Below are 25,535 nucleotides of genomic sequence, written 5' to 3'. Positions count from 1 at the left end.
TGCATGAGAAACAGTGAGCCGTAATGGATTTTCCAATTCGAATAGGTTGTCCACATACGGAGCACATACTGTTTCAACATGACCACGCCAGACCACTCACAAACACTGCGACGTCTGCAACAATCCGACGCTTTGGGTTCACTGTCATTGATCATCCTCTGTACCGTCCCCACTTGGTCCCATCCGATTTTCGTCTGTTTCCAAACCTTAAGGAACACCTAGCGATGAAGCAACGCAAGCAGGGGTGAGGTTGAGGCTCCGTACACAAAGTCAAACATTCTTCAGTGACGGTATCAGCAAACTGGTCTCTGGTTCTGATAAACGTGTTCGTCATCAGAATGATTATGTTGGGAAATAAATCTGTAGAGGTAAAGAATAAAGATGTAGAATGTTAACGTTTGTTTTATTTTAAAAGTTTTAAGAGTTTTCACATAAGAAAGCAGAGGCATTACTTCTCCGCACGCCCTAGTACATCCCTCCAATGCTGTATTCATGGTATTAAGACTGTGCGTGGAACATATAATTTTAGAAATTTATCAATAACTCGTGACCAATGGTTGAGTTCAGTATACAGGGTGTTACAAATAGGTACGGCCAAACTTTCAGGAAACATTCCTCACACACAAATAAAGAAAATACACTCCTGGAAATTGACATAAGAACACCGTGAATTCATTGTCCCAGGAAGGGGAAACTTTATTGACACATTCCTGGGGTCAGATACATCACATGATCACACTGACAGAACCACAGGCACATAGACACAGGCAACAGAGCATGCACAATGTCGGCACTAGTACAGTGTATATCCACCTTTCGCAGCAATGCAGGCTGCTATTCTCCCATGGAGACGATTGTAGAGATGCTGGATGTAGTCCTGTGGAACGGCTTGCCATGCCATTTCCACCTGGCGCCTCAGTTGGACCAGCGTTCGTGCTGGATGTGCAGACTGCGTGAGACGACGCTTCATCCAGTCCCAAACATGCTCAATGGGAGACAGATCCGGAGATCTTGCTGGCCAGGGTAGTTGACTTACACCTTCTAGAGCACGTTGGGTGGCACGGGATACATGCGGACGTGCATTGTCCTGTTGGAACAGCAAGTTCCCTTGCCGGTCTAGGAACGGTAGAACGATGGGTTCGATGACGGTTTGGATGTACCGTGCACTATTCAGTGTCCCCTCGACGATCACCAGAGGTGTACGGGCAGTGTAGGAGATCGCTCCCCACACCATGATGCCGTGTGTTGGCCCTGTGTGCCTCGGTCGTATGCAGTCCTGATTGTGTCCCTAATTTGCTGGGAAGTGGCGGTGCGGTCACCTACGGCACTGCGTAGGATCCTACGGTCTTGGCGTGCATCCGTGCGTCGCTGCGGTCCGGTCCCAGGTCGACGGGCACGTGCACCTTCCGCCGACCACTGGCGACAACATCGATGTACTGTGGAGACCTCACGCCCCACGTGTTAAGCAATTCGGCGGTACGTCCACCCGGCCTCCCGCATGCCCACTATACGCCCTCGCTCAAAGTCCGTCAACTGCACATACGGTTCACGTCCACGCTGTCGCGGCATGCTACCAGTGTTAAAGACTGCTATGGAGCTCCGTATGCCATGGCAACCTGGCTGACACTGACGGCGGCGGTGCACAAATGCTGCGCAGCTAGCGCCATTCGACGGCCAACACCGCGGTTCCTGGTGTGTCCGCTGTGCCGTGCGTGTGATCATTGCTTGTACAGCCCTCTCGCAGTGTCCGGAGCAAGTATGGTGGGTCTGACACACCGGTGTCAATGTGTTCTTTTTTCCAATTCCAGGAGTGTATATTATATGGACATGTGTCCGGGAACGCTTAATTTCCATGTTAGAGCTCATTTTAGTTTCGTCAATATGTACTGTACTTCCTTGATTCACATGGCCTCCACGCTCTCCTGACCTCAACCCTCTTGACTTTCATTTATGGGGACATTTGTCTATGCAACCCCGGTACCAATTGTAGAGACTCTTCGTGCTCGTATTGTGGACGGCTGTGATACAATACGCCATTCTCCAGGGCTGCATCAGCGCATCAGGGATTCCATGCAACGGAGGGTGGATGCATGTATCCTCGCTAACGGAGGACATTTTGAACATTTCCTGTAACAAAGTGTTTGAAGTCAAGCTGGTGCGTTCTATTACTGTGTGTTTGTGATCTGAAGAGAAGTAATAAAATGAGCTCTAACATGGGAATTAAGCGTTTCCGGACACGTCCACATAACATATTTTCTTTCTTTGTGTGTGAGGAATGTTTCCTGAAAGTTTGGCCGTACCTTTATGTAACACCCTGTATTTCATATTTTTACCGAAATTTTATGCTGTCTACTTCCTACCTTTGGGCCATCCTATCTAAATTCTACCTTTAGGTTGCAGAATATTTCATTTTTCCCACTGCATTTTTTCCCAATTTCGGCCTTCTGAAGACTATTGCCGCTTTTAAAGTTCTGCGTTGCTAGTGCCTCAAATGTGTACCAAATTGGCTGCATACTTCGTTTATTAATTATTATCCTATCTTCCTTACATTTGGCCATGTAGGGAGTGTCACTCACAAACGTTGATACTGCAGTCGTTGGGCGAGAATAATGCTGCAGATTGGACACTTGTACATACAGGAGAACAGTAACGGTACAACGATTCTGAACTGCAAAGGATGTACACACTCCTCGCCGGTGTAGGTGTACACACGAGAGCACTGCGGCGGCGCAGTAGGTTTGCAACTGGTGCGCGGTACTCACCCTCCTCGTCGCTGCCGATCATGGAGTAGCGGTCGAAGCCGGACAGGTTGCGGTCGGTGCCGAGGCCGAAGTCGTCCTTGGTCCACTGCAGCATGCCCGTCTTGTTGATGACGCGGCAGGGCAGCGTGACGCGCGTCCCCTCGACGGCCGTCTGGTCTTGGGGCTCCATGGCGAAGCGCTGCTCGCCGCGCGCCGACACCGCCAGCCACAGCAGCGCCGCCCACCACACCTGGCGGCGCATCGTGGCCCCTGCCGACACACCGGCACACCGCACGCTCAGCACACTCTCCCAGCCAGCCAGCTCAGTCACTGGGCTTCACGTGCCCTTAGCGCTACGATTTCACCCGGAACAAGTCCCGCCCATTCACACCCCTCCACGCCTATCCATAGTGTAAGGCCCTCCCCTAAACAGCCGACGGTTGCGCAAAGTGGAAGCTACATCAAAGTTGTTATCGCCACAGTCCAACACATGTTAGACTGTCATGAACTTCAGTTGTTGTTGTCTTCAGTCCTGAGACTGGTTTGATGCAGCTCTACATGCTACTGTATCCTGTGCAAGCTTCTTCCTCTCCCAATACTTACTGCAGCCTACATCCTTCTGAATATGCTTAGTGTATTCATCTCTTGGTCTCCCTATACGATTTTTACCCTCCAAGCTGCCCTCCAATGCTAAATTTGTGATCTCTTGATGCCTCAGAACATCAACTACCAACCGGTCCCTTCTTCTTGTCGAGTTGTGCCACAAACTCCTCTTCTCCCCAATTCTATTCAATACCTCCTCATTAGTTATGTGATCTACCCACCTAATCTTCAGCATTCTTCTGTAGCACCACATTTCGAAAGCTTCTATTCTCTTCCTCTCCAAGGTATTTATCATCCATGTTTCACTTTCATACAAATACTTTCAGATACGACTTCCTGACACTTAAATCTATACTCGATGTTAACAAATTTCTCTTCTTCAGAAACGCTTTCCTTGCCATTGCCAGTCTACATTTTATATCCTCTCTACTTCGACCATCAGTAGTTATTTTGCTCCCCAAATAGCAAAACTCCTTTACTATTTTAAGTGTCTCATTTCATAATCTAATTCCCTCAGCATCACCTGAGTTAATTCGAGTACATTCCATTATCCCCGTTTTGCTTTTGTTGATGTTCATCTTATCTCCTCCTTTCAAGACACTGTCCATTCCATTCAACTGCTCTTGCAGGTCCTTTGCTGTCTCTGACAGAATTACGATGTCATCGGCGAACCTCAAAGTTTTTATTTCTTCTCCATGGATTTTAATACCTACTCCGAATTTTTCTTTTATTTCCTTTACTGCTTGCTCAATAAACAGATTGAATAACATCGGGGAGAGGCTACAACCCTGTCTCACTCTCTTCGAAACCACTGCTTCCTTTTCATGCCCCTCGACTCTTATAACTGCCATCTGGTTTCTGTACCAATTGTAAATAGCCTTTCGCTCTCTGTATTTTACCTCTGACACCTTTAGAATTTGAAATAGAGTATTCCAGTCAACATTGTCAAAAGCTTTCTCTAAGTTTACAAATGCCAGAAATGTAGGTTTGCCTTTCCTTAATCTATTTTCTAAGATAAGTCGTAGGGTCAGTATTGCCTCACGTGTTCCAACATGCGGAATCCAAACTGATCTTCCCAGAGGTCGGCTTCTACCAGCTTTTCCATTCGTCTGTAAAGAATTCGCGTTAGTATTTTGCAGCTGTGACTTATTAAACTGCTAGTTCGGTAATTTTCACATCTGTCAACCTGCTTTCTTTGGGATTGGAATTATTATATTCTTTTTGAAGTCTGAGGGTATTTAGCCTGTCTCATACATCTTGCTCACCAGATGGTAGAGTTTTGTCAGGACTGGCTCTCCCAAGGCCGTCAGTAGATCCAATTTATTATTGTCTACTCCCGGGGCCTTGTTTCGACTCAGGTCTTTCAGTGCTCTGTAAAACTCTTCACGCAGTATCGTATCTCCCATTTCATCATCTACATCCTCTTCCATTTCCATAATATTGTCCTCAAGTACATCGCCCTTGTATAGACCCTCTATATACTCCTTCCACCTTCCTGATTTCCCTTCTTTGCTTAGAACTGGGTTTCCATCTGAGCTCTTGATATTCATACAAGTGGTTCTCTTATCTCCAAAGGTCTCTTTAATTTTCCTGTAGGCAGAGTCTATCCTACCCCTAGTGAGATAAGCCTCTACATACTTACATTTGTCCTCTAGCCATCCCTGCTTAGCCATTTTGCACTTCCTGTCGATCTCATTTTTGAGACGATTGTATTCCCTTTTGCCTGCTTCACTAACTGCGTTTTTATATTTTCTCCTTTCATCAATTAAATTCAATATTTCTTCTGTTACCCAAGGATTTCTACTAGCCCTCGTCTTTTTACCTACTTGATCCTCTGCTGCCATCACTACTGTATCGCTCAGAGCTGCCCATTCTTCTTCTACTGTATTTCTTTCCCCCATTCCTGTCAATTGTTCCCTTATGCTCTCCCTGAAACTCTGTACAACCTCTGGTTTAGTCAGTCTATCCAGGTCCCATCTCCTTAAATTCCCACCTTTTTGCGGTTTCTACAGTTTTAATCTACAGTTTATAACCAATAGATTGTGGTCAGAGTCCACATCTGCCCCTGGAAATGTCTTACAATTTAAAACCTGGTTCCTAAATCTCTGTCTTACCATTACATAATCTATCTGATACCTTCTAGTATCTCCAGGATTCTTCCATGTATACAATCTTCTTTTATGATTCTTGAACCAAGTGTTAGCTGTGATTAAGTTATGCTCTGTGAAAAATTCTACCAGACGGCTTCCTCTTTCATTTCTCTCCCCCAGTCCATATTCACCTCTATGTTTCCTTCTCTCTCTTTTCCTACTCTTGAATTCCAGTCACCCATGACTATTAAATTTTCGTCTCCTTTCACTACCTGCGTAATTTCTTTTATCTCATCATACATTTCATCAATTTCTTCATCATCTGCAGAGCTAGTTGGCATATAAACTTGTACTACTGTAGTAGGCATGGGTTTCGTGTCTTTCTTGGCCACAAGATTCAGTAACGATATGAAATTTAAGTTTTTCTGGATAGTAATGTAATATGAATCTGCATTATTAAATAAATAAAAATATTTATGGAGAATAGAAAGCATCGCTAGCAATAGAAAACAAAAAATAACGTGATGTTATTTAAGGGCAATAAGGACAAGTTTTCATTAACTTATTATACTACGTTTATTTGAGGGAAACAGCAAAGCAAACATACAATGCGAAAACAATGGTCTTGCATCTGTCATGTCGGTAGTAAAGCCACGGATACAGTCCAATAACTCTGTTGTCTAAAATCAACGTTATATAGAAATAAGTGGAGGTTGTTTTGTTTATGTAGGCACTCACAGTAGCTCACGAAAATTGAAGAATATAAGAATGTCATAAAGTAGAAATGCGTAATGAAAGCAGTAAGATATTTACTTGTATGACATATTTCGTTAGTATCTGCATGGGTAAAGGGTGAATTTTAACTTGTAAATTCTTCCAGTGCCATAGCTGCGCATTATAAACGAGGTTACAAAGAATTGGGACTGTTTCTGTTTGATTAGTGACCTACATGCTGTTGCAAACGTCTCAGGAAAATAATGTGCCGTTATTCTTTGTCCTGTCTGTTTTTAACCAATGATTTATTAATTTCGTAAATGTCATTCAAACTACTTTTAAAAAAATAATAATGTGATGTGAATGTTTGTTACAGAGCAGTTATGGAGGAAATTAATGCTGCGGTGTTTCAGGGCTGTAAAACGTCCTTCATGCTATGCTAGTTCTTCTTTCACCCCTGAAACGTTTCAGTAAAACTATTCAGTGAATAGCACGCAAAAACAGCTTGGTTCGATCTAGCAAGAACAAAGTAATTTTGATGCCCTCTTGAAGTATAGTGAACATTGGTGCTTGTTTCACATATACTGAGTTCTGAAACTTAAGTGTCAAGTATACTGTGGTTCCTCTTTCTCCAAGCAAATTACTCTTTGAGGGTAGGTTTATACTGTTTTAGCTTTGGGTACTTTTCCTCACGTAGAAGTATGTTTCTCATACAATATTCATCTGAATACTGAGTTCTCGTATTTATAGAATTTAGTGCTAAACTGTTTTCTCTTATGTTTGCCGTGGAAGTACCCGGCACTACTGAGGCCAATTGTGTACGTTTTTTTGTAACGTGTATTTTAACTAACTGGCAAAATTTAAGACCTAGCAAGATATTATTGTAACATTCACTCCAAGTGCAGCCGAATGCGGTGAACCACGTGGGTGAACTGAAACGATGCCCAGGCGCCGAAGAAAGTCTGGGAAAACCGGGGGTGAGTGGGAGGGACTTGTTCCGGGTGAAATCCTAGCGCTAACGATTCCTCTGGGCTCCTGGTGCTGGTTCCTAGTTGGAACCTTGAGCACTGCTTGTTACGTTTCAAGTGCGGCAATTTTGCCTTGGGGAGGCCTGATCTGGGCTGAAAGCGGAGATCGAAGGTGTTTCGCCCCACACTGCCAGAAGGGTCACAGTCATGCATTATCGATACCCCTTCGAATGTCTCTTCAAACAAGAATAAAAGGCTCTCGACCATGAGATCTGAACTAAGCTGACGAAGGCTCAAGTACCCACGTTCTTTGCTCCCGTCATATGCTCCAAACCTCTCATTTACCTCTATTCCAGACAAACAGTTTTGCCTCTCTGCTGATCCAGTTATATACACATGGACGAACTGCCATTAGGGACTTTATTTGGGGGGGAAGGGGGGGGGCGACGGGAACTTCATCCCACTTCTTGATGTTTTCAGATTCTAAGGCTTAAGGATTCATGCTCACTCCCTAACAGGTGAGGTGACCATCCGTCCCGTTTTTTTCGGGACAGTCCTGATTTTTGTGTGTCTGTCCCGAATTTTTTCAAAGGTAATTCGGGACACCAGTTTGTCCCGAAATTAACAATCATGACCCAATTTGTCCCGAATTAGACATTCATTTCACCTGCATCGGTATATTTAATTATTAGTTTTAGTTAGGGTGGGAAATTGTTTGACGAGAGGGTACGACAAATTGTCGAAACCGTTATCAAACTGTTTCTACTGTGCAAATACGTGTTGACCGCAGGTCGAACAGCTAATGGGCAGTCAGAGACCACGGCAACTGTAAAAAGGCGCACTCGAACGCATTCGCGCGGTCGAAACGGCTCTAACCGTAACTCGAACAGAAGAAGGAAGAAATCTGCATATTTTCTGATAGCCATGGAAGAGGCAGACATGGCAAACATGCAGACGAAATACAAAGTAACTCGAACAGACGAACAATAATATACGCTCTCGTTGACTTTAGCGTCGCCAACGCAGTGTATGCTGGTCTCTCGAGTACTACCATTTGTCATCTGTGTGCGCCTTATTATAGTGACAAAACACAGTTGGCTGTAGAAACCATGAAAGCAATGTTAGTAGGTAGAATAAATTATGATGAAAGTTGTGTCGAGTTTTGTCGTATGTCGTTGAAAAATACAGACTTGATAAAGAAAATTCACAGCACTGATAAATACAGTTGCCCTGATCACACTCATTCACCTTAATAAAATGTAAATGTGCTTTTTTGTAACAAATTTAATTGATATTTTCTATTTATTACATTTAATTGAAACCTTCTTCTCAAATAATAAATAAATAAATAAATGTAGCCTATTTTGCAAAAATTTTAATGTGTTCCGGATTTAGGCCTAGGAAATATGGTCACCTTATAACAGGCCAATCCGGTAAGCCCTGGTGTCGCTCTGGGTCTGGGAGTTAATTGCTCTGGACACACATCTGGGGTGGAGGGACCTGGATCCAGTAGCGGTCGGGCCTGGCCAATAGGATCCGTGGGCTATTTCGACTTGCGTAGCACGTGCCACGTTCTGCACTAAGGGTTGAATTCATTGTACAAATGCTGCAGTTGTCTCATTTCAAGTTGGCACTCCGCGTCGTTCCCGCGGTCAATGACCGGTAGATTGTAACACCCCGACGGTGGCTAAAGACACTCTTCTTTGGAGGGTTTTGCCCTTTTTAAAAGGTTTATTTCTCCGAGTATCAGTGTGTGGAGATGGCTAGAGTTTCGACCAGTGAAGGCTGCTTGATAACTCACTGGATGCAAGAGCAAACCTAACATGATTGGTGGTCAAACAAGTCAAAACAACAAACGTAAATTTACTAATATGAGTTTCTGGACTAGTAAGTTCTTGAACACCATGACTGAGTATAATGGTAAGGTTATATTCCTCATACTTGATTTTTGAAGCATTTTGAAGTGGAAATGTCTTTAAAATTTATGATAGGTATGGAGGCGCAATCGCTCGAGATAAGCGACAGTGTCTGTCGAAGTAGTTTCAGTCTTCTATAAATCGCCTAAAAAACACACAGTGCGGCCACCTTGATCTCTCTTAGAAGAAAAAGACGGAATATTTGTGCTAGTACCAATCTGACATCTATGATCAGCAGACTGCGTGAACTACGAAGTGCGAAATGAGCCAATTAGTTTCCAATTTATTGATTCGATACGTTTCATGAATAGGATAATGCCTCAAAGACTAATTATTCGACACAACAAATCAGATATTATTTCTTAAGACGTCTCCCGCAAAAAGGAATAATATCTCATTATTTTAGTATAAGAGACTCGTGGAGTCCCGTGGCAAGCAGCGTTTCTTTTGATTTATGATCCACGTTAATTGGTAGAAGCCGATCTCGTGGAAGACCAATTTGGATTCCAGAGAAACGTACGAACATTTCTTCTTCTGGGGGCATGTGAAGAGACTAGCTTACGAGAACATGGTCATTACTCGCACTGACCTGGTCGCTAGGATTGCCGCAGCCCCAAAAGTAGTACCCAAACTTCTGGGATTCTTGACGTGTGTAAGGCAGTCAATGGCGCGTCGCTGTACACACTGACGTGTCCATGGTGGTCGAATTTTCGAACAATACCTCAAAGTGAACAGATCCACATTTATTACGTATCCTAATGTACACTATTAGAGCAGACTGAACACACTGTGATGAAAGTATACATGTTTCGTCAGAGTCTTGTCGCGTTACTCAGTTTTCTGTGTTTTGGTGATCGGATAGTATATTGTATTTCACTGTTGTGAAGATATTTTCCCTGAAACAAAGGTAAATGGAGTAAGAAAACGAATAATCATAATCACATTTTTATTCTGTAACGATCTACCGGAGACCACGTGTTCTTCGTATCAAACCACTCAGAAAAAATGTCTGAACAACCCCCGAAATTTTTTCGGTGGTTTCTGGTTCACCCTGTTCCTCATAAAGGCCCCATCAGCACCAAACTGGTTAGCGTAGATGGCTGCAGTGCAGAGGACCCGGGTTTCATTCCCAGTACTGGCAGGAATCTTTGCTTGGTGGGAGTACTGGAATGGGGTGCACTCAGCCCCGAGCTGTCAGATGAGGAGCTACTTGAGAATTAGAGGCTCCAAGGTACCAGCTTCCTCTATATTTTCATCCTGCTTTTTGTAAGGTGAAAGATACGGTTGGTTGGACTACTATTCTCTACACCCATGTTTTGAAAGCATACACATAATACAGTTAAAAAAACCGTATTTCGTTACAGTGATCTGCGAACGGTGTGTATCTGCAGCATTACAGAATGACAGAGGCAGCCACTAAGCGTGGGGTGACACCGCTGGGACCCGCGGATGCGTATCGAGGCCTACGCTTTCCGGCTGGTTGCACAGCCCTCTCGGTTCCACTGCGCCTTATCCCGGAGGCCTGTTTTTCTCCCTTTTGGAGTGCATTGTTACTCCCATGAAATGAGCCCACCGCCAAGCGCTTGCCTCTCAACTGTAGGTGCGAGACAAACTACCCTCAATCAATCACGGCCCTTCATTATCTCTGTGGAATAGCCTTACACTCTTGATTCACTTTCACGGTTTGGTAACTCCTCTTATTCAGGTTACTAAGCTTCATTCCTTTTTCCATGGCTCTGCGTACCTTTTGAAAAGTTTGTAGCTACTTCCACTACTAGTCTATCTAGACAATGTAAGCCGCCATATTTTGCCAAATTTTTAGCTTGGAGGTTAGTAAAATGTTAGAGTTACAATGAGTAACAAATCGCTACTGGATATAGAAAAACCTGTCGCCATCAGTGCAGGTAGATACTGAAATTAAATATCTCGTCGGTTTGTTGAGTAACTAACCTTAATCAGTGAGTCAATCGGCTGAATTTGCGAAACTCTCTACGACTAAATACGTATACTGCAAGCCACTTTTTACACTACGACGGGGGACGCTTTAAACTATTGCTGGTCATTGGGAAAAGTGATTGCTTGTATGCCTCTGTACGAACCAAAAGCTCCCTTATTTCGTCCTACACTGCAGAATCGTTCTACAGTCTACCGCAGTCTCTTAACATCCTTTCGCGAAAACAGTGTCCTCTTCCTTACCCATGCAAGCTTGTGGAGCATTTCCGTAACACTCTCATACTTACCGAACTGAACGCTAAGAAATTCCTACACGCGCCTCCGAATTGCTTAATTTCACGAGCTGCTCGTCAGCCCGTGAAGGCTCGAGGAATTTGTATCGGCCACCCTATCATCGGCTGCCTTGTTGCGTCATGCGGAGAGGTGTCGATGAGTATCTGGTCAGCACACTGTTCTGCCGGCCGTTTTGCAGACTTTGCACTCCGAGGAGCCGCTGCTACTGGGTCAAGTACTCCTCAGTTGGCATCACGAGGCCGTCTGCATCCTGTACCAGTCCTCTTACCAAGGAATCTTACCGGACTCGGTAAAGTTGTCTGCCGCGAGTAATTAGTGTAATGGGCAGGGGCGCTACGAATGTAGTTGGGAATGTGGGTCTCAAGGGGAGTGTGCAAGGGATAAAAGTCCTGCAGACGCACTATCCTCTGTGCCGTCGGTGGCTGAGAGGGATAGAGCGTCTGTCATGTAAGCAACAGATCCCGGGTTCGAGTCCCGGTCGGGGCACACATTTTCAAATGTCCTCGTTGATGTATATCAACGCCTGTCGACAGCTTAGGGTCTTGATTTAATTGTCATCTCATTCTAAGAGAGCTGCATGGTCACACATGGCGGGACAAAGTAATAGTTAGCGACTTAGTAGAGTACTGCGGTCGCTTTGGAGTGTTTTTGATGGTGTAGCAATGGCACCAAGCAGTGATGGGTAACGTGTAGACGCTATAGAACTGCAAAAAGGAGGTATTGTGTCTGGACCTGTCCATGACCACGCCGTGAATGATACTGCCCGAATATTTATATATCAACGTGTCTGCCAAGAATGGTGTACCACTTACACTGGTGTAACACGGCGCCTTCGATGGACCAAACGACACTGCAGGGGTGTAGCGTGGTCCGAAGGGTACCTAACTGACCTCTTTTCAAATGACGCAAGGCTGAGAATGCACCGATGATGAACCCGCAGGAATCGGAAATCGTAATTTTGGTGTTGGTTCGTAACTTATTAATCAGCATTAATTATCGAGTTTAAAAATAGGGGAATATATCTCTGTACGTAGTAATAATCATAATACCATTGTCATCTCCTTGTCACCTCGGTAATACACAGCATGTTTTAAAAAAGTGTAACTTACTAGTGTAGGAGGCAGTATTGGTCAAAACCGGAATAAAAGTTCCGATAATTATATGCCTGCTTGTTGAGACACGGACATTTTTACTTGTGACGAGTAATGTGTAGTATTTGGTGGCTTAGGTCGTCTTACTGTTGCAGTTCTCTGCGGGATGTACTATCTGCGGTACTGGAGAACATTACCCTTGCGCTTAGACAACGACTGTGGTTTACGTGCAACGGAACACCTACACATTTTCCGCAGCTGCTCACCGCAATGTTTCATGGGCTATGGATTGGTCGAGGGGGTCCGCTAGCATGGCCTGCCAGTTGGATTTTCCTCCATGGGGGCATTTAAAGGCATTGGCGTTTGCCCAACTTATCAACATTGTGCAGACGATACAGGAGCGTGTGGCCAATGCATGTGGCGCAGTCCAAATGGAGCCAGTTGTATTTGAAAGAGTGCGCGATTAACTGCGAAGTAGGGCTGAAGGATGTGTGGTAACCACATGCACCACTGCCTGTAGCTTCTGATTCTACTTACAGTAAAGAACAGATGGGGATGTGAGGACAGACTGTAACTTTCTCGACAGGTATTGGTTTCATTACATATCGTTATAGGAACTAGTTCTGACCTATAGTACCTCCTGTCGGAATGTGTGACACTTCCTTTTAAACACTCTATACATGAAAGCAATATTCAAATTCTCTTGCTTAACAGCTAATCATGTTTTCGCGATGAATATTTTGCTTCGGTAATTTATTTTACTTATTTCTAATTGTTTATTTAAGAATAAAATTGTATTACCATCTTTTGAGGGTGAGGCATTACAACATGCCCGATACTTTGAAGTAAAAATAAGTAAGTTGGAGCGGAGGCGCGAGGACTGTGTTATCAAGAGATTGTTGAATAATGTTACACCCACCCAGATAGTGCCGTCCTCGAATGAGTTGCAGGTAACATACCGAGGGTTCACGTGTAGGCGCCTCAAGCAGATTTATTCGGTCCGTGTCGAGTGTTGGTTGAGACCCTCCCCCCTCCCCCCCCCCCCCCTCTCAGCAGCCCGTCACACGAGGGGCGTCAGCTTTAATCCGCGCTCCGCGCCCCTAGTGCGCTTATTTCTCCCGATAATCGCTCGGTGCGCGTCGAGCACGCAGATCCGTTACCCGAAGTGGGCTGCGCGTTAGAGCTGCACAAAGCAAAGCGAAACAAAACAAAACGAGAAGAGACGAGACGGAGAGAGCCCGCAGAGCTGACCGGAGCCACTCGCCAAGAGGCGGCGAGCGAGCTTAGCGCCTGCCGGAGTTTTTCGAGTGAGGATCCCCCGTGCTGTGCTCAGCCACTTTCGGTTAGGGCGAGGAAAAAGTTTCAGATGGCCATTCGTCGCGACCTCCCAGTTCTTTTTTTCCTTTTTCCTCCGAGAACGAGTTTCTGTAGCGCTCCGTCAGCATCTATTTAACTCGCCCGTATGGTATTACGAAGTGAGAGTCAGTAGCCATCGGACAGCTTGAACTCTTTATCAATAAGACTTTTCCAAACATTCGTGATACTCTGAGGAATTACAACACTTTTTTCATCTTAAACAAATGAACACTGAGCAAATTGGTCGTCCGCACTGCACATCCACGGATTGCGCGCGTGTCCTTCATTGGATCTATGTTACTGCCTAGCACCGCAATATATTCAGCAAGATCAGTAGGTGATTCATAAAAAAAAAAAAGAAAACTTATGCTCACGGAGACCCATCAGCGGTAATGTTCTGTCCTTCACGGTGGTCACTTCCCAGTACCTGAGGTGTCCATTACAGGGATGTTATTGTCATGTAACCACTATGCCGCAGGCCGTTCATTATGAACAGGTGCTCGATCGTGTTGAAAGATATAATCACATTCCCAAATTGCCTTCAACACTGGGAAGCAAGAAGGTGCTTAAAACATCAATGTAGGCCTGTGCTGTGAAAGTGCCACGAAAAACAAGGGGTGCAAGCCCCCTCCACGAAAAACACGACTACACCGTAACACCACCATGTCCGAATTTTACTTTGACAGTACACACACAAGGAGATGACGTTCACCGGGCATTCACCATACCCAGACCCTGCCATCGGATCGCTACATTGTGTACCGTGATTCGTCACTCCACACAACGCATTTCCACTGTTCAATCGTCCAAAGTTTACGCTCCTTACATCAAGTATGGCGTCGTTTGGCACTTACCGGCGTGATGTGTGGCTTATGAGCAGCTGCTGGACCATGAAATCCAAGTTTCCTCCCCTCCCGCCTAACTCTCATAGTACTTGCAGTGGATCCTGATGCAGTTTTGAATTCCTGTGTGATGGTATGGATAGATGTCTGCCTATTACACATTACGAACCTCTTCAACTGTCGGCGGTCTCAACAGAGGTCGGGCTGTAACTTTTGGCTGTACGTGTCCCTTCACGTTACCACTTCACTATCACATCGGAAACAGTGGACCTAGTTATGTTTAGAGGTGTGAAAATCTCACTTACAGATGTATAACACTAGTCTCACCAAATCACCTGACGACGTTCGAAGTCGTGAGTTCCGCGGCGCACCCCACTCTGCTCTCTCACGGTGTTTAATGGCTACTGAGGTCGCTAATATGGAGTAAATCGTATGTTTTTGGGGGTGTCCGAATACTTTTGATCACACAGTGTACTTTGGGAGGAGCTAGTATGGACCAAGACATGGAAAAATTGTCTGGTAAACAGGAGCTTCAAAATGCTTGCCTTAAGAGGTATGAGCACTTATACAGTAGAAGAAATGTGTCTCCTGTTAATAGCTCTTAAGGATTGTACTTTAGAACCACTGTTTACTGGACTTTTTGTTTTGTTTTTGTCCATACTAGCAACTCCCAAAATATGGAAAGCAATGAGCTTGAAAGAAGAGATTTATTTCACGGTATCGAAAGTCGAGAGGCGCTCACAGTTCTTATGATACGCATTTTAGAGCCCATACTTACTAGACAATGTTTTCTTATTTTGGTCCGTACTACCTCGTCCCAAAATATGGAAAGCAAAGAACTTGCAGCTTGTCTCACTGATCGAAGTGTTATGTGCTCTCTTTTTCCCTTAACTGTCCCGTAACTAATATTAAATCAGAACACCAATTAGATCGGAATTTGTAATCAAAACCAAGAAATGAAATGCATATTAGTACCAGCAATTGTGAGTAGCTAATTATCTTAATTTACATTTTACTTGGATTTGAAGGAGGTTTATAAGTATGAAGTCATTTGGAAGCATAGTAGGGCGATATGGCAGTCCTCTGACGAACAGCGAGGCTCTGTAGCAGTGTAGAGGGACTACCTCCAGATGAATTCTCCGAAAGGCGCTCCGGTTGGGCTGCAAGTCCGTGCCGTTTGCTCGACCAAACTTTCTTTTTGAGTTAGTGCATCTGGACGCCAGGCACGCCACAGTCAACATAGATATGATCTCTCGTGCTGTAAGGTCTCCAATAGTGACTATGTTACGATAGGAAGGCGGAAAGAGGCGAAACGCTGTTTTTCGCAAGGTCCAGGAAATGACCTATTGTGAACAAAGCGCCTTTGAAGCGCACACGACCCTATAGACAACATCTGGAACATGAAATAACAGACTCCACCTTGCAACCACTTTATAAGCGTGGAACGCCGCCGAAAGCCGAGTTCACAAGAACGAAATATTTAGGCAACATAGGAACTGACAGGATTGGCTAATGTAAATAAACTGGAAGTTAGAGAGAGAAATTTGATTGTGCTGCTGAGGTCCCACTTCATCGGTCACAGTAAGAGACGGTAAGAGAATGAGATGCGTTTTTCATCACTAAATGGTAGAAAGAGCATTACTTGTTAACACCCTGAAGAAAAATTCATGGAAGTGGACCAGCATCTTTTAAGAAATCTTTTTTACTGGTTGGTGCTTGGAATATATGTAGCGCAACGAATCCGAACAGAGTAAAGAACGCAAAACGCAGAAATACAAGTTTTCCACTTACGACCTTGTAGGTACAATTTCATACAGTTTTTGGTATTCGTTTCTTCAACTTCTTCATCTCTGGGAGCCGTCACCTTCACTGGCCTGCGAAGCCGCTCACCGCTGTGGTCGAGCTATTCTAGGCGCTTCAGTCCGGAACCGCGCTGCTGCTACGGTCGCAGGTTCGAATCCTGCCTCGGGCATGGATCTGTGTGATGTCCTTAGGTTAGTTAGGTTTAAGTAGTTCTAAGTTCTAGGGGACTGATGACCTCAGATGTTAAGTCCCATAGTGCTTAGAGTCATTTGAACCATTTGGAGCCGCTCAGTACCACCTGACCTGAATCCTACAGAACACCTTTGGGATGTTTTGGAATGCCGGCTTCGTGTCAGGCCTCACCGACCGACATCGATACGTCTCCTTAGTGCAGCACTCCGTGAAGAATGGGCTGCCATTCCCCAAGAAACCTTCTAGCATCTGATTGAACGCAAGAGTGGAAGAGTGGCGAGAGTGGAAGCTGTCATCAAGGCTGAGGGTGGGCTAACACCATATTGAATTCCAGCATTACCGATGGAGGGCGCCACAAACTTGTAAGTCATTTTCACTTTTGATCATGTAGTGTATGAAAAGCAAAGACCTGACATTAGAAGAGATTTGTTTCACAGTATAGAAGATGAAGAAGTGCTTACAGCTCTGAAGGTATACATTTTAAAGCCCACGTTTGCTAGACCTTTTTACTTCGAATAATCGTTCCCGTCATATCCTTGAAATCTGATCATTCCTCCTGCGACATCCTATATCTGTCACTGTCATCATTGTAGTTTGTGCGTATAAATTCGGACCGATGTACACCGCGAGAAGCCTCTACTTCAACTGTTACGGGGTAAAAGCTCTTTTAAACAAATAACTGTTTCTGAAATTGCAAGTAGATGAACAAGTGAGGGCCAAATTTCTGTTTTAGTTTTTTTCGTCTAATTTACCCTGTATTCGTAGAACAGGGCTTACCGAGATCAGAATATCAAGCTTTTGACGCTACTGAATGCAGCCTTAGTACTTAATTAGGGATTTACACGTCTGGATGCAATAAATATTTGCAGCATTAAAGTCAAACCTTGACCTGCTTAGGTAAGGTCCACGGAGGAGTAACAGCGTGATTAAAATTTAATCGTGATGTGCAATCGTAGTTAAATGAAATTCATAGTCGTGGCACTTATCTCTAGCCGCTTCAAGCTCAGGAGAGGAGGGAACAAAACGTCTACAACAGTACTGCTACAATTTCTGCTTATGTATTTCGCCTCCACTTATTTGTCAGCTCAGTAATTTACTGCAGCTTTAATTGCGAATAAAACCGCAGTTTGTCCAGTTACATCTCATAATCTGCTGCGCAGCTGCAGAACAATCGCACAGTCTGCGTTAAGCCCTACTTCATGTCATTCAAGTAATGTTTTGTTCGCTCTGTATTAAGCGGCTACAGCAAATGTCGGCGTATTATTATGTTCACTTATCTGAGAGACAACGTAATCAAAAAGTGCTACATAAATCCAGAAATAGTTGCATTTGTACCGCATATAGAGTGTATAAAGCAGATTATTACTGTGTAAAGAAAATTATGAATAGAATTCCCGACAGTGAGAACGTGTGACCCCTTTATGTTTTTAATATATGTAAATCACCATCAACGCCACATAAAATGAAGAGAGGAGTCAGTTCTTTTCTCGTTAGAGATGAAATAACAAATCCTGCCAGAAAGACGTTAACAGAGGTTTTTCCATGACTTATTCACGGGTTAGTCTCTCTTTTTAATGAAGAAGAATACACTGTAACAACGTATTCACGTCACTAATAAACGTATCGTAGAGAAGAGATTATTAACTGAACTACAGTGTAATTCACATCCATTACCAACAGCTTTAACTGGTAATAAGCATATCTGAGGAATTTATCAACTAACAAGATTCATGAATAACTACACTTACAACGTTTCATGTTGTATCCCTTATCGCACAGTAGCTCCTAGCTTTATAAATGAGAGTATTCACAATAGTCGTATTTCATTTAACAACTTTTAATAAAAGCTTTATGTAGCATTGACAGAAATACAAATAACTTACGTTAAGTGGTAACTATGTTATCACATCTTCTGAGAAAATTTATTATTTTTGTACATCAGTCGGCAAGTACTGCGTCATGATGTGAGATGGCAAGTGCGATCCATAGAACGTACAAATGATAAGCTAAGTACATAATATCACCTTCCTTTCATTTCGAAAACAATGTCTGAAAGTTTGTCCGGATAATTTATCTTCAAACAGTCTAAATTTTAATCAGATATGTTTAACTGTTGTGCTTATTGTCATAAGGTTTACCGTGAAAGTGGTCCAAAATACATTTAACTAATTAAACTATCGTTGCCACTTGAGATGTTACCCTAACTTAGAAAGGAGTTAGATCTCAATGTTGAGCTTCCATACTACGGTAGTCTCTTCCAGTGGGCACTACCATCTCATCTGCGGGTCGTCGTATGATTACAAGGCTGCCCACTTTCAAGGCGTTCGCCCACGCTCTTGTGAATGCACACAGTTCAATTTATTGAGCACGTCTGGCACGGGGAAACATTTTCAAAACGCTCTTTTGTCGTACCAAGTTCATAGCTGTACTTCGTAGTGAAGTTAGTACAAATTATGACTTCCAGAAGTAGACAGTTGCCATTCCCATCTTGTTGGGAAGAAATGGGCTTACCTCAGTGCATCCTGTGCTGTGCGGCTCTTGGGACGAAGAGGGATTTTAACGTACTGTATCACTACGTGCAGTGTTGCAATAAGATAAGCGAGACGGCGACGCTGGAAGTAATTAGTTACCGCACTGAAGAATGAAGTAAAGCAAGCAGTAAATTTGAGCCATAAAAATTGGTCTTAAGAGTTTTTACATGTTCATTTGTTCACGCTTCAATTATTATTAGATACAGTAAGTTTTATGCAACTAAGTTTCAGATGTTGACATTGTGCAACTTCTTTAGCGTTTCAGCACACACATTCAGGACCTGCGGGACACAGTATATGAAACAGAATTATTTAGCACTCTGTTATCAGCTGAACCACGTAAACATGGAATCCCGTACCATCTGTAGCATTCATTTGCGTCTACTGGTATGAAAACAGTTTAGGATTCTCTGTTTGATGTCAAAGCTATGGAACGCTCTTCGTTGCTTGTACTGACAAACCACGAAGTACGAAAGGTAACACCTGTTGTGATGTTTCGCTAGATGCACAGTGAAATGGCTGGCATCATGAATGTGTTTGGGGCAACTTTATATTGTTAACTTATTCCTACCCTGAAAAAGATAGTAACTGCTTTTGTCATAGTTTCACGATACAGCACTTTGGTGTGATCACACTAATAGAAATCTGATATCAAATATTTCATCATTCGTAAATAAAGAGAAATTTCATGTTCCACAAATGCAATAATTCTTTTTATTTCTAGATAACCACTAAACCTCCATGAAATGACTTAAATATTGCTGTCGCCGGCCGGAGTAGCCAAGCGGTTCTAGGCGCTAGAGTCTGGAACCGCGGTACCGCTACGGTCGCAGGTTCGAATCCTGCCTCGGGCACGGATGTGTGTGATGTCCTTAGGTTAGTTAGGTTTAAGTAGTTCTACGTTCTAGGGGACTGATGACCTCAGAAGTTAAGTCCCATAGTGCTCAGAGCCATTTGAACCATTTTTATTGCTGTCCGTTTTCACAATTTTAGTTTTATGGGATCTGAACAGGGGTCTTTGGTGGCGGAAAGTTGATTCTGTTGGAAAAGAAACATTATCACTACCACTAGTCACTATTTAGAACAGGTAAGATAGCATGGGGATGTTGCTTGAGAGAAATGGCAAATGGATCCAGCCGCCTAGTCGCAAAGGGGTTTCTTCCTCCGCACAGAATCAAGAGCTCTTTACTTTGCGACATGTGAGAGTTGTGCCTTCGAGAACCTCTTGATGTTGGTCAGTGTAATGGGCGTGTGTATGATGCGGTGTCACGTTTGCTTTGTATGTTGGTGAGATAAGCCGGAGGCCGAAACAAGGTGTCCGCACGCACCCTGCTCTTCTTGAAGAACATAAAGGGGCCAAGGAGTCTGAAGTCCGCGTTTGGTGGATGGATCACCATCAAAAGTGCCGCATGCCATCACTTCGTGAGATAGTACGGAGAGGTCTGGGATTTAATCGAGGACATTGGTGCAATGACTGGTGATCAACAGCTTGAAGCCAACACGTCTCCTCCGGCTGCCGGCTGAAGACAGTGAAAGTTCCACCGGATTCTCGTTCTGTTTCTTAGCGTTGGGCGATTCCACTTCTTTGTTCTAAATTTTACTGCCGCTTGCAGAGTTGTGCACTTTGTCCATTCGAAGGACCTTCTCAGTTGTTTATGTGCTAATTTTGTCCGATCTGGCGATTTATTGGTTGTACGAGCGTAATCTTTTAATACTTACGTTTACAGGTTCGCTGTCTATAGTCTGGAAGGCCTGCTTGTGATTTGAAGTTCATCTCCCCTACTGCGCGGAGATGGCACGCAGCGGAGCTTATTCTATTACGGTTGCCCCCTCCCCTACCACGATGTCCACGAAGACACCAGTCTAGGCTCGAGGGCTGTTTTAATTATTCATAGTCCTGTCAGTCACAAAACTAAAACCGTCTCGAAAATCCGACGAAGCTTTGTGGAGCTGCGTTGCGCATTCTCTCTAGTATACCCGTCGATCGCGTCACGTCGCTCGTTTCAGTTATAAACAAACCACGCAATAACTAAACTCCGCCCGAAGAGGCTATGAAGACCAAACAGTACCGACCGGACGCCGTGTCATCTTGAGCCCACAGGCGTCACCGGATGCGGATACGGTCATGTGGGCAGCAGACCGCTCTCCCGGCCGTATGTCAGTGTATGAGACCGGAGCCGCTACTTCTCAGTGAAGTAGCTCCTCAGTTTACCTAACAAGGGCTGAGTGCAACCCGCTTGCCAAGAGCGCTCGGCACACCCGATGGTCACCCATCCAAGTGCTAGCCCAGTCCGACAGCGCTTAACTTCGGTGATCTGACGGAACCCGGTGTTACCACTAAGAAGAAACCGTTGGCCATTGTAAGCACTCAGTAAGAACAATTGTCTCCCGCTAACAGCGAACTGCGTGGTGCGTGCTTTCAATCGTTTTCTCCGTGCTGAGGGTTGCTGCCTGATTTCAAGCAACCCAAATAACGTAACTGCAATGTGTGACAGCAAAGAGTGGCAATGATTCAAATGCCTCTGTGCGCTAAGGGACTTAACATCTGAGGTCACCAGCCCCTAGAACTTAGAACTACTTAGACCTAACTAACCTAAGGACATCACACATATCCACGCCCGAGGCAGGATTCGAACCTGCGACCGTAGCGGTCGCGCGGTTACGGACTGAAGCGCCTAGAACCGCTCGGCCAGTGGAAATGGTGCAGGAACTTTTAACCAGGAGGTACAGACGTTCACGATGCTGGCTGTCAGGGAAGGAAGCGAGTGGATCAAGTGATTCGAGAAAATTTTCTACGAAGGGCATTTCAGGACAAGCGAAGAGGAATGTTGTCATGAACCACTGAATGTCTTCATGACAATGCTGGGTCGTACACGGCAGCTGTAACAAAGACGCTTCTGCAGCGTTTACGACGGGACGTGTTTAATTACCGTACAGCACCAACTTTGCTCCATCTGATTTTCATCTATTTGCTCATATTAACCGCTGGCTATGAATATAGCATTTTGGTGCAGACAATAAGCTGCAAACCAGGGGAGAGACCTGGAGGAATCCGCCCAAGCGGCTCGCCGACTGCTGGGGCCGAGTGGTTCTAGGCACCTGCTACGGTCGCAGGTTCGAATCCTGCCTGGGGCATGGATGCGTGTGATGTCCTTAGGTTAGTTAAGTGTAAGTAAATTCTAAGTCTAGGGGACTGATAACCTCAGATGTTAAGTCGCATAGTGCTCAGAGCCAATTGAACCCAAGCGGCTGCATTATATGACGAGAGTATTGGAAAGTTGTTACGACTCTACGACAAAAGTCTAAGTCGGAGCAGCAAGTTGATAGCGAAGTAGTCAGAACATTTTTAATTTTCACGTGGTTTCCATTTTGGGTGCGATCGAACCTTGGGGAGAAAATAGCCCGGGTCGAGGGCCTTCGCGCAGGTGTGGCTTAGGTCTGTCGACTACATAGGCGGGTACTATTTAGGAAAGCAATGGAAAGGCTACATAACGACAGCTAAATTGGGATTTGAAGCCCGTTCTTCCGGGGTGAGACTCTAGTGCCTAAATCACTGTATCAGCCTGCACGTTTTTAACTGTCGTGAAAACGTGACATCTACCACATCGTTTAGCTTACCGCGAGGTCGATCTAAGGGACTAGTGGTCACGCTACAGGTAGGCGGCACCTGATTAACCAACCACCGACCGTGTGTGCACAGAATTATGCGCGAGCGCGCGCGGCTCGAACAAATCAAATCCTCTGGCGCCGGGCGGTGCTGCGCGGCTGATTAACGGCGGGAGCGGACGAGTCGGCTCACAGGAAAGAGCAATTACACGGGAGGCGGGCTCGGGCGGCGTTTACATTTCACATCAGCCGTCGTTAGCGCCTCAAAAGCAAAGAAAAGCGCCAAAGCCGCCGCCAAACGCCGCCCTACTGTACATATTCATCCCGCGTAATGGCTTAAAACGGCCTAGGTTTTTCCCTCCCTCTCACGCAGCTCTCAAGTTTTTTCTTCTCCCCGAAAAAAAGAGAGGAGGAAAAGTTACCTCTCGCAAATTAGCGGCAACCGCGCGAGGGGAAAGAAGCATCGGCGTTCAGTTAATTTGCGTGGGCGGCGACGCGGGACGGGCGCGTTCTAATTAATAGCGGTGTAGGCGTCCGCTCCACAGGGCCCTTGCACGGTGACACATGCCGCATTCCGCGTGCGCAGGGCTGAGACACAGCATGCGTCGCTTCAAAGATGGGTGCGGAAACGAGAGAGTCCAGGGCGAGAGGGGAAGTCGGAAAGGAGAAGGGAGCTGCGCCAGCCTTCCCCTCCCTATACCCTGCAGCCATGTTTCTGTGGGGAGAGGCGCGCCTGAGTCGAATGAATGGAGCGCCTTTAGAGGTAGCCAGCAGATTTCTTCTTAGCGACAAGTAGCCGGGTAGCGGACACTCCGACAGTTTCCTCTTTTTCCTCTGGAGGCTAAACTGCGCTAGCGGAAGGCTGAGAAATGCAGCGCTGGCCATAGGAGCGACAATTGTCGCTCGCTGCAAGGAATTTGTAATACAGCATGGAGCAAATAAAAATGGCCCGAAGAACACAGCTCCAGATCAAGAATACTCAGTATTACGTCTTTTATTGAAACTGAACTACACTTCTCGAACAATCACCATATACACACAAAGAAAACAAATAACAAGTAGGCGACTATTCATCAAGAGCGTCAGCGAGGTCCGTCGGAGCTCGTCCTAGCTCGGTGAGGAACTGGCTCTACTGCTGCTGCGGTGGCCTTATAAAGTCGGCGGAGGTCGGCGGAGTACTCCAACTTCCTTACGTCTGTGACGCGACCTCTGCAGAAAAAGGTTCGCATTAGTCTCCAGTAAGTTCTGTTTATTTTTGAAGAACTGTTTTCCTCTTGGTTGCGCCAGCAAGTGCTTGTGTACGTATTATGGTACACAGGGGTGTCTTGAGTGTAGTCCGCCAGGCAGGGGCCGTCTGTGGCAGACGTAACACCAGAGTACGAAGAAACACATCAGAGGAAAGTAAACACAGTGCTAACCTGACTACAGCATATGTTGAAAGTAACCACTATTCACCTCTTGGCACTCTTTGGCCCTGGTCAGCAAGTCGCTGAAGGCTCGTCGAAGATGGACTACTGGAATTGCTGCAATCTCATTCGAAATGTTCTGCTGCAGATCTTGAAGACTATGAGGGTTGTGACGTTGACACCTTAGACTTAAGAGCTCTCCATGAAAAGTAATCGCACACTGACAGATCAGGTGCCCTTGGTGGCCAGCTAGGGCCGCGACCGGATTGACCTCTGCTAACAACCCTGTGAGACGTGAATGTTGCGTAAATGTGCTCGAAGGTTCGGCCAATGCGTGGGCAGTTTGTCCATCCTGTTGGAGGTAACTGAAAGTCTTTTACCCCCCCCCCCCCCCCCCCCCGATAAACACACTTACTGGTCATACTCCCTCTAAGTGCCCTACCAGTACTCTGCGCGCTGCCCTGCCCTCATCCATTCGACCTACATGACCCGCCCATCGCAGCCTACGTGATTTAATAATACTGATTATGTCAGGGCTTGAATAGAGTGTGAACCTCTTCGTTATGCAGTTTTCGCCACTCTCCGCTAATATCATCCCTTTTTGCTCCGAAAATTTTCCTTAAAATTTTGTTTTCAAATACTCGAAACGGCTTTTCATTTTGCACAGTGAGAGACCAAGTCTCACACACATACTGCATAAGTGGGAGAATAATAGTTTTGTATATTCTAATCTTTAAATTTCTAGACAATATCCGTGATGAATGTAATCTATTCAGCGAGAAGTAGTACGCATTTCCCGCCTGTAGTCTCTTCTTCAGGTCGGATTCAATCTCATTTCTCGAAGTGATGTCCACGCCTAAATAATTAAATGTGTTCACTTTTTCAAACTGCATGTTTCCAACTCTTAACATTTCCTGATCTACTGCTGTTGGCATTCTAGTAGCAACCAGGGATTGCTGTGCGATCTGAGACTTGCATCAGACAGCACATCGAAAAAGTTCAAATCACGGATACGATACGAGAAATGGGGTGGATATCATTAAAACAAAGGTGGTTTTCGGAGCGGCAGAATGTTCTCATGAAATTTAAGTCAGCAACTTTCTCCTCCGAACACTAAAATATTTCGTTGGCACCCACCTGCAAAGGGAGAATGTAGATGTAGGAGAATTTAATACATATTTTATGAAGTAGCTGATTACCATGCCGATGAGCGCCCTGAATCCAGTATCATCACCATCACCATCATCTTCATCGTCATCCATTCAACTGATGCAATCTAAATCTGTTCATTAAACTTTTTATTTCGCGCATCTGACCTGCTGAAGAGTAGACGGTTAGCCTATGCCAGCCCGTCCCCTTTCGACGGAATGAAATAAAAGTGAAGACAAAACAAGAACAGAAGACAGTAAGTTCTTCTCTGCCGAAGCTA

The 25,535-nt window shown here is 45.0% G+C and overlaps 1 protein-coding gene across 5 annotated transcripts in view; it reads right to left on the bottom strand.

Annotated features, from left to right (window-relative positions):
- The window catches only part of LOC126266784 (irregular chiasm C-roughest protein-like), a 1,732,081-nt gene that overhangs the window by 183,123 nt on the left and 1,523,423 nt on the right, over positions 1 to 25,535 (bottom strand). For all 5 annotated transcript variants that reach the window (XM_049971325.1, XM_049971326.1, XM_049971327.1 and 2 more), the window contains one exon: positions 2,763 to 3,011. In XM_049971325.1, coding sequence (XP_049827282.1) covers positions 2,763 to 3,003 — 241 coding nt within the window. In that variant the 5' untranslated portion in view covers positions 3,004 to 3,011. The remainder of the gene's footprint in view (positions 1 to 2,762; positions 3,012 to 25,535) is intronic.

The sequence above is a fragment of the Schistocerca gregaria genome, chromosome 4 (genome assembly GCF_023897955.1).
Source record: "Schistocerca gregaria isolate iqSchGreg1 chromosome 4, iqSchGreg1.2, whole genome shotgun sequence".
In the NCBI taxonomy this organism is placed as follows: Eukaryota; Metazoa; Arthropoda; class Insecta; order Orthoptera; family Acrididae; genus Schistocerca; species Schistocerca gregaria.
This window is presented reverse-complemented; position numbering and strand designations above follow the sequence as displayed.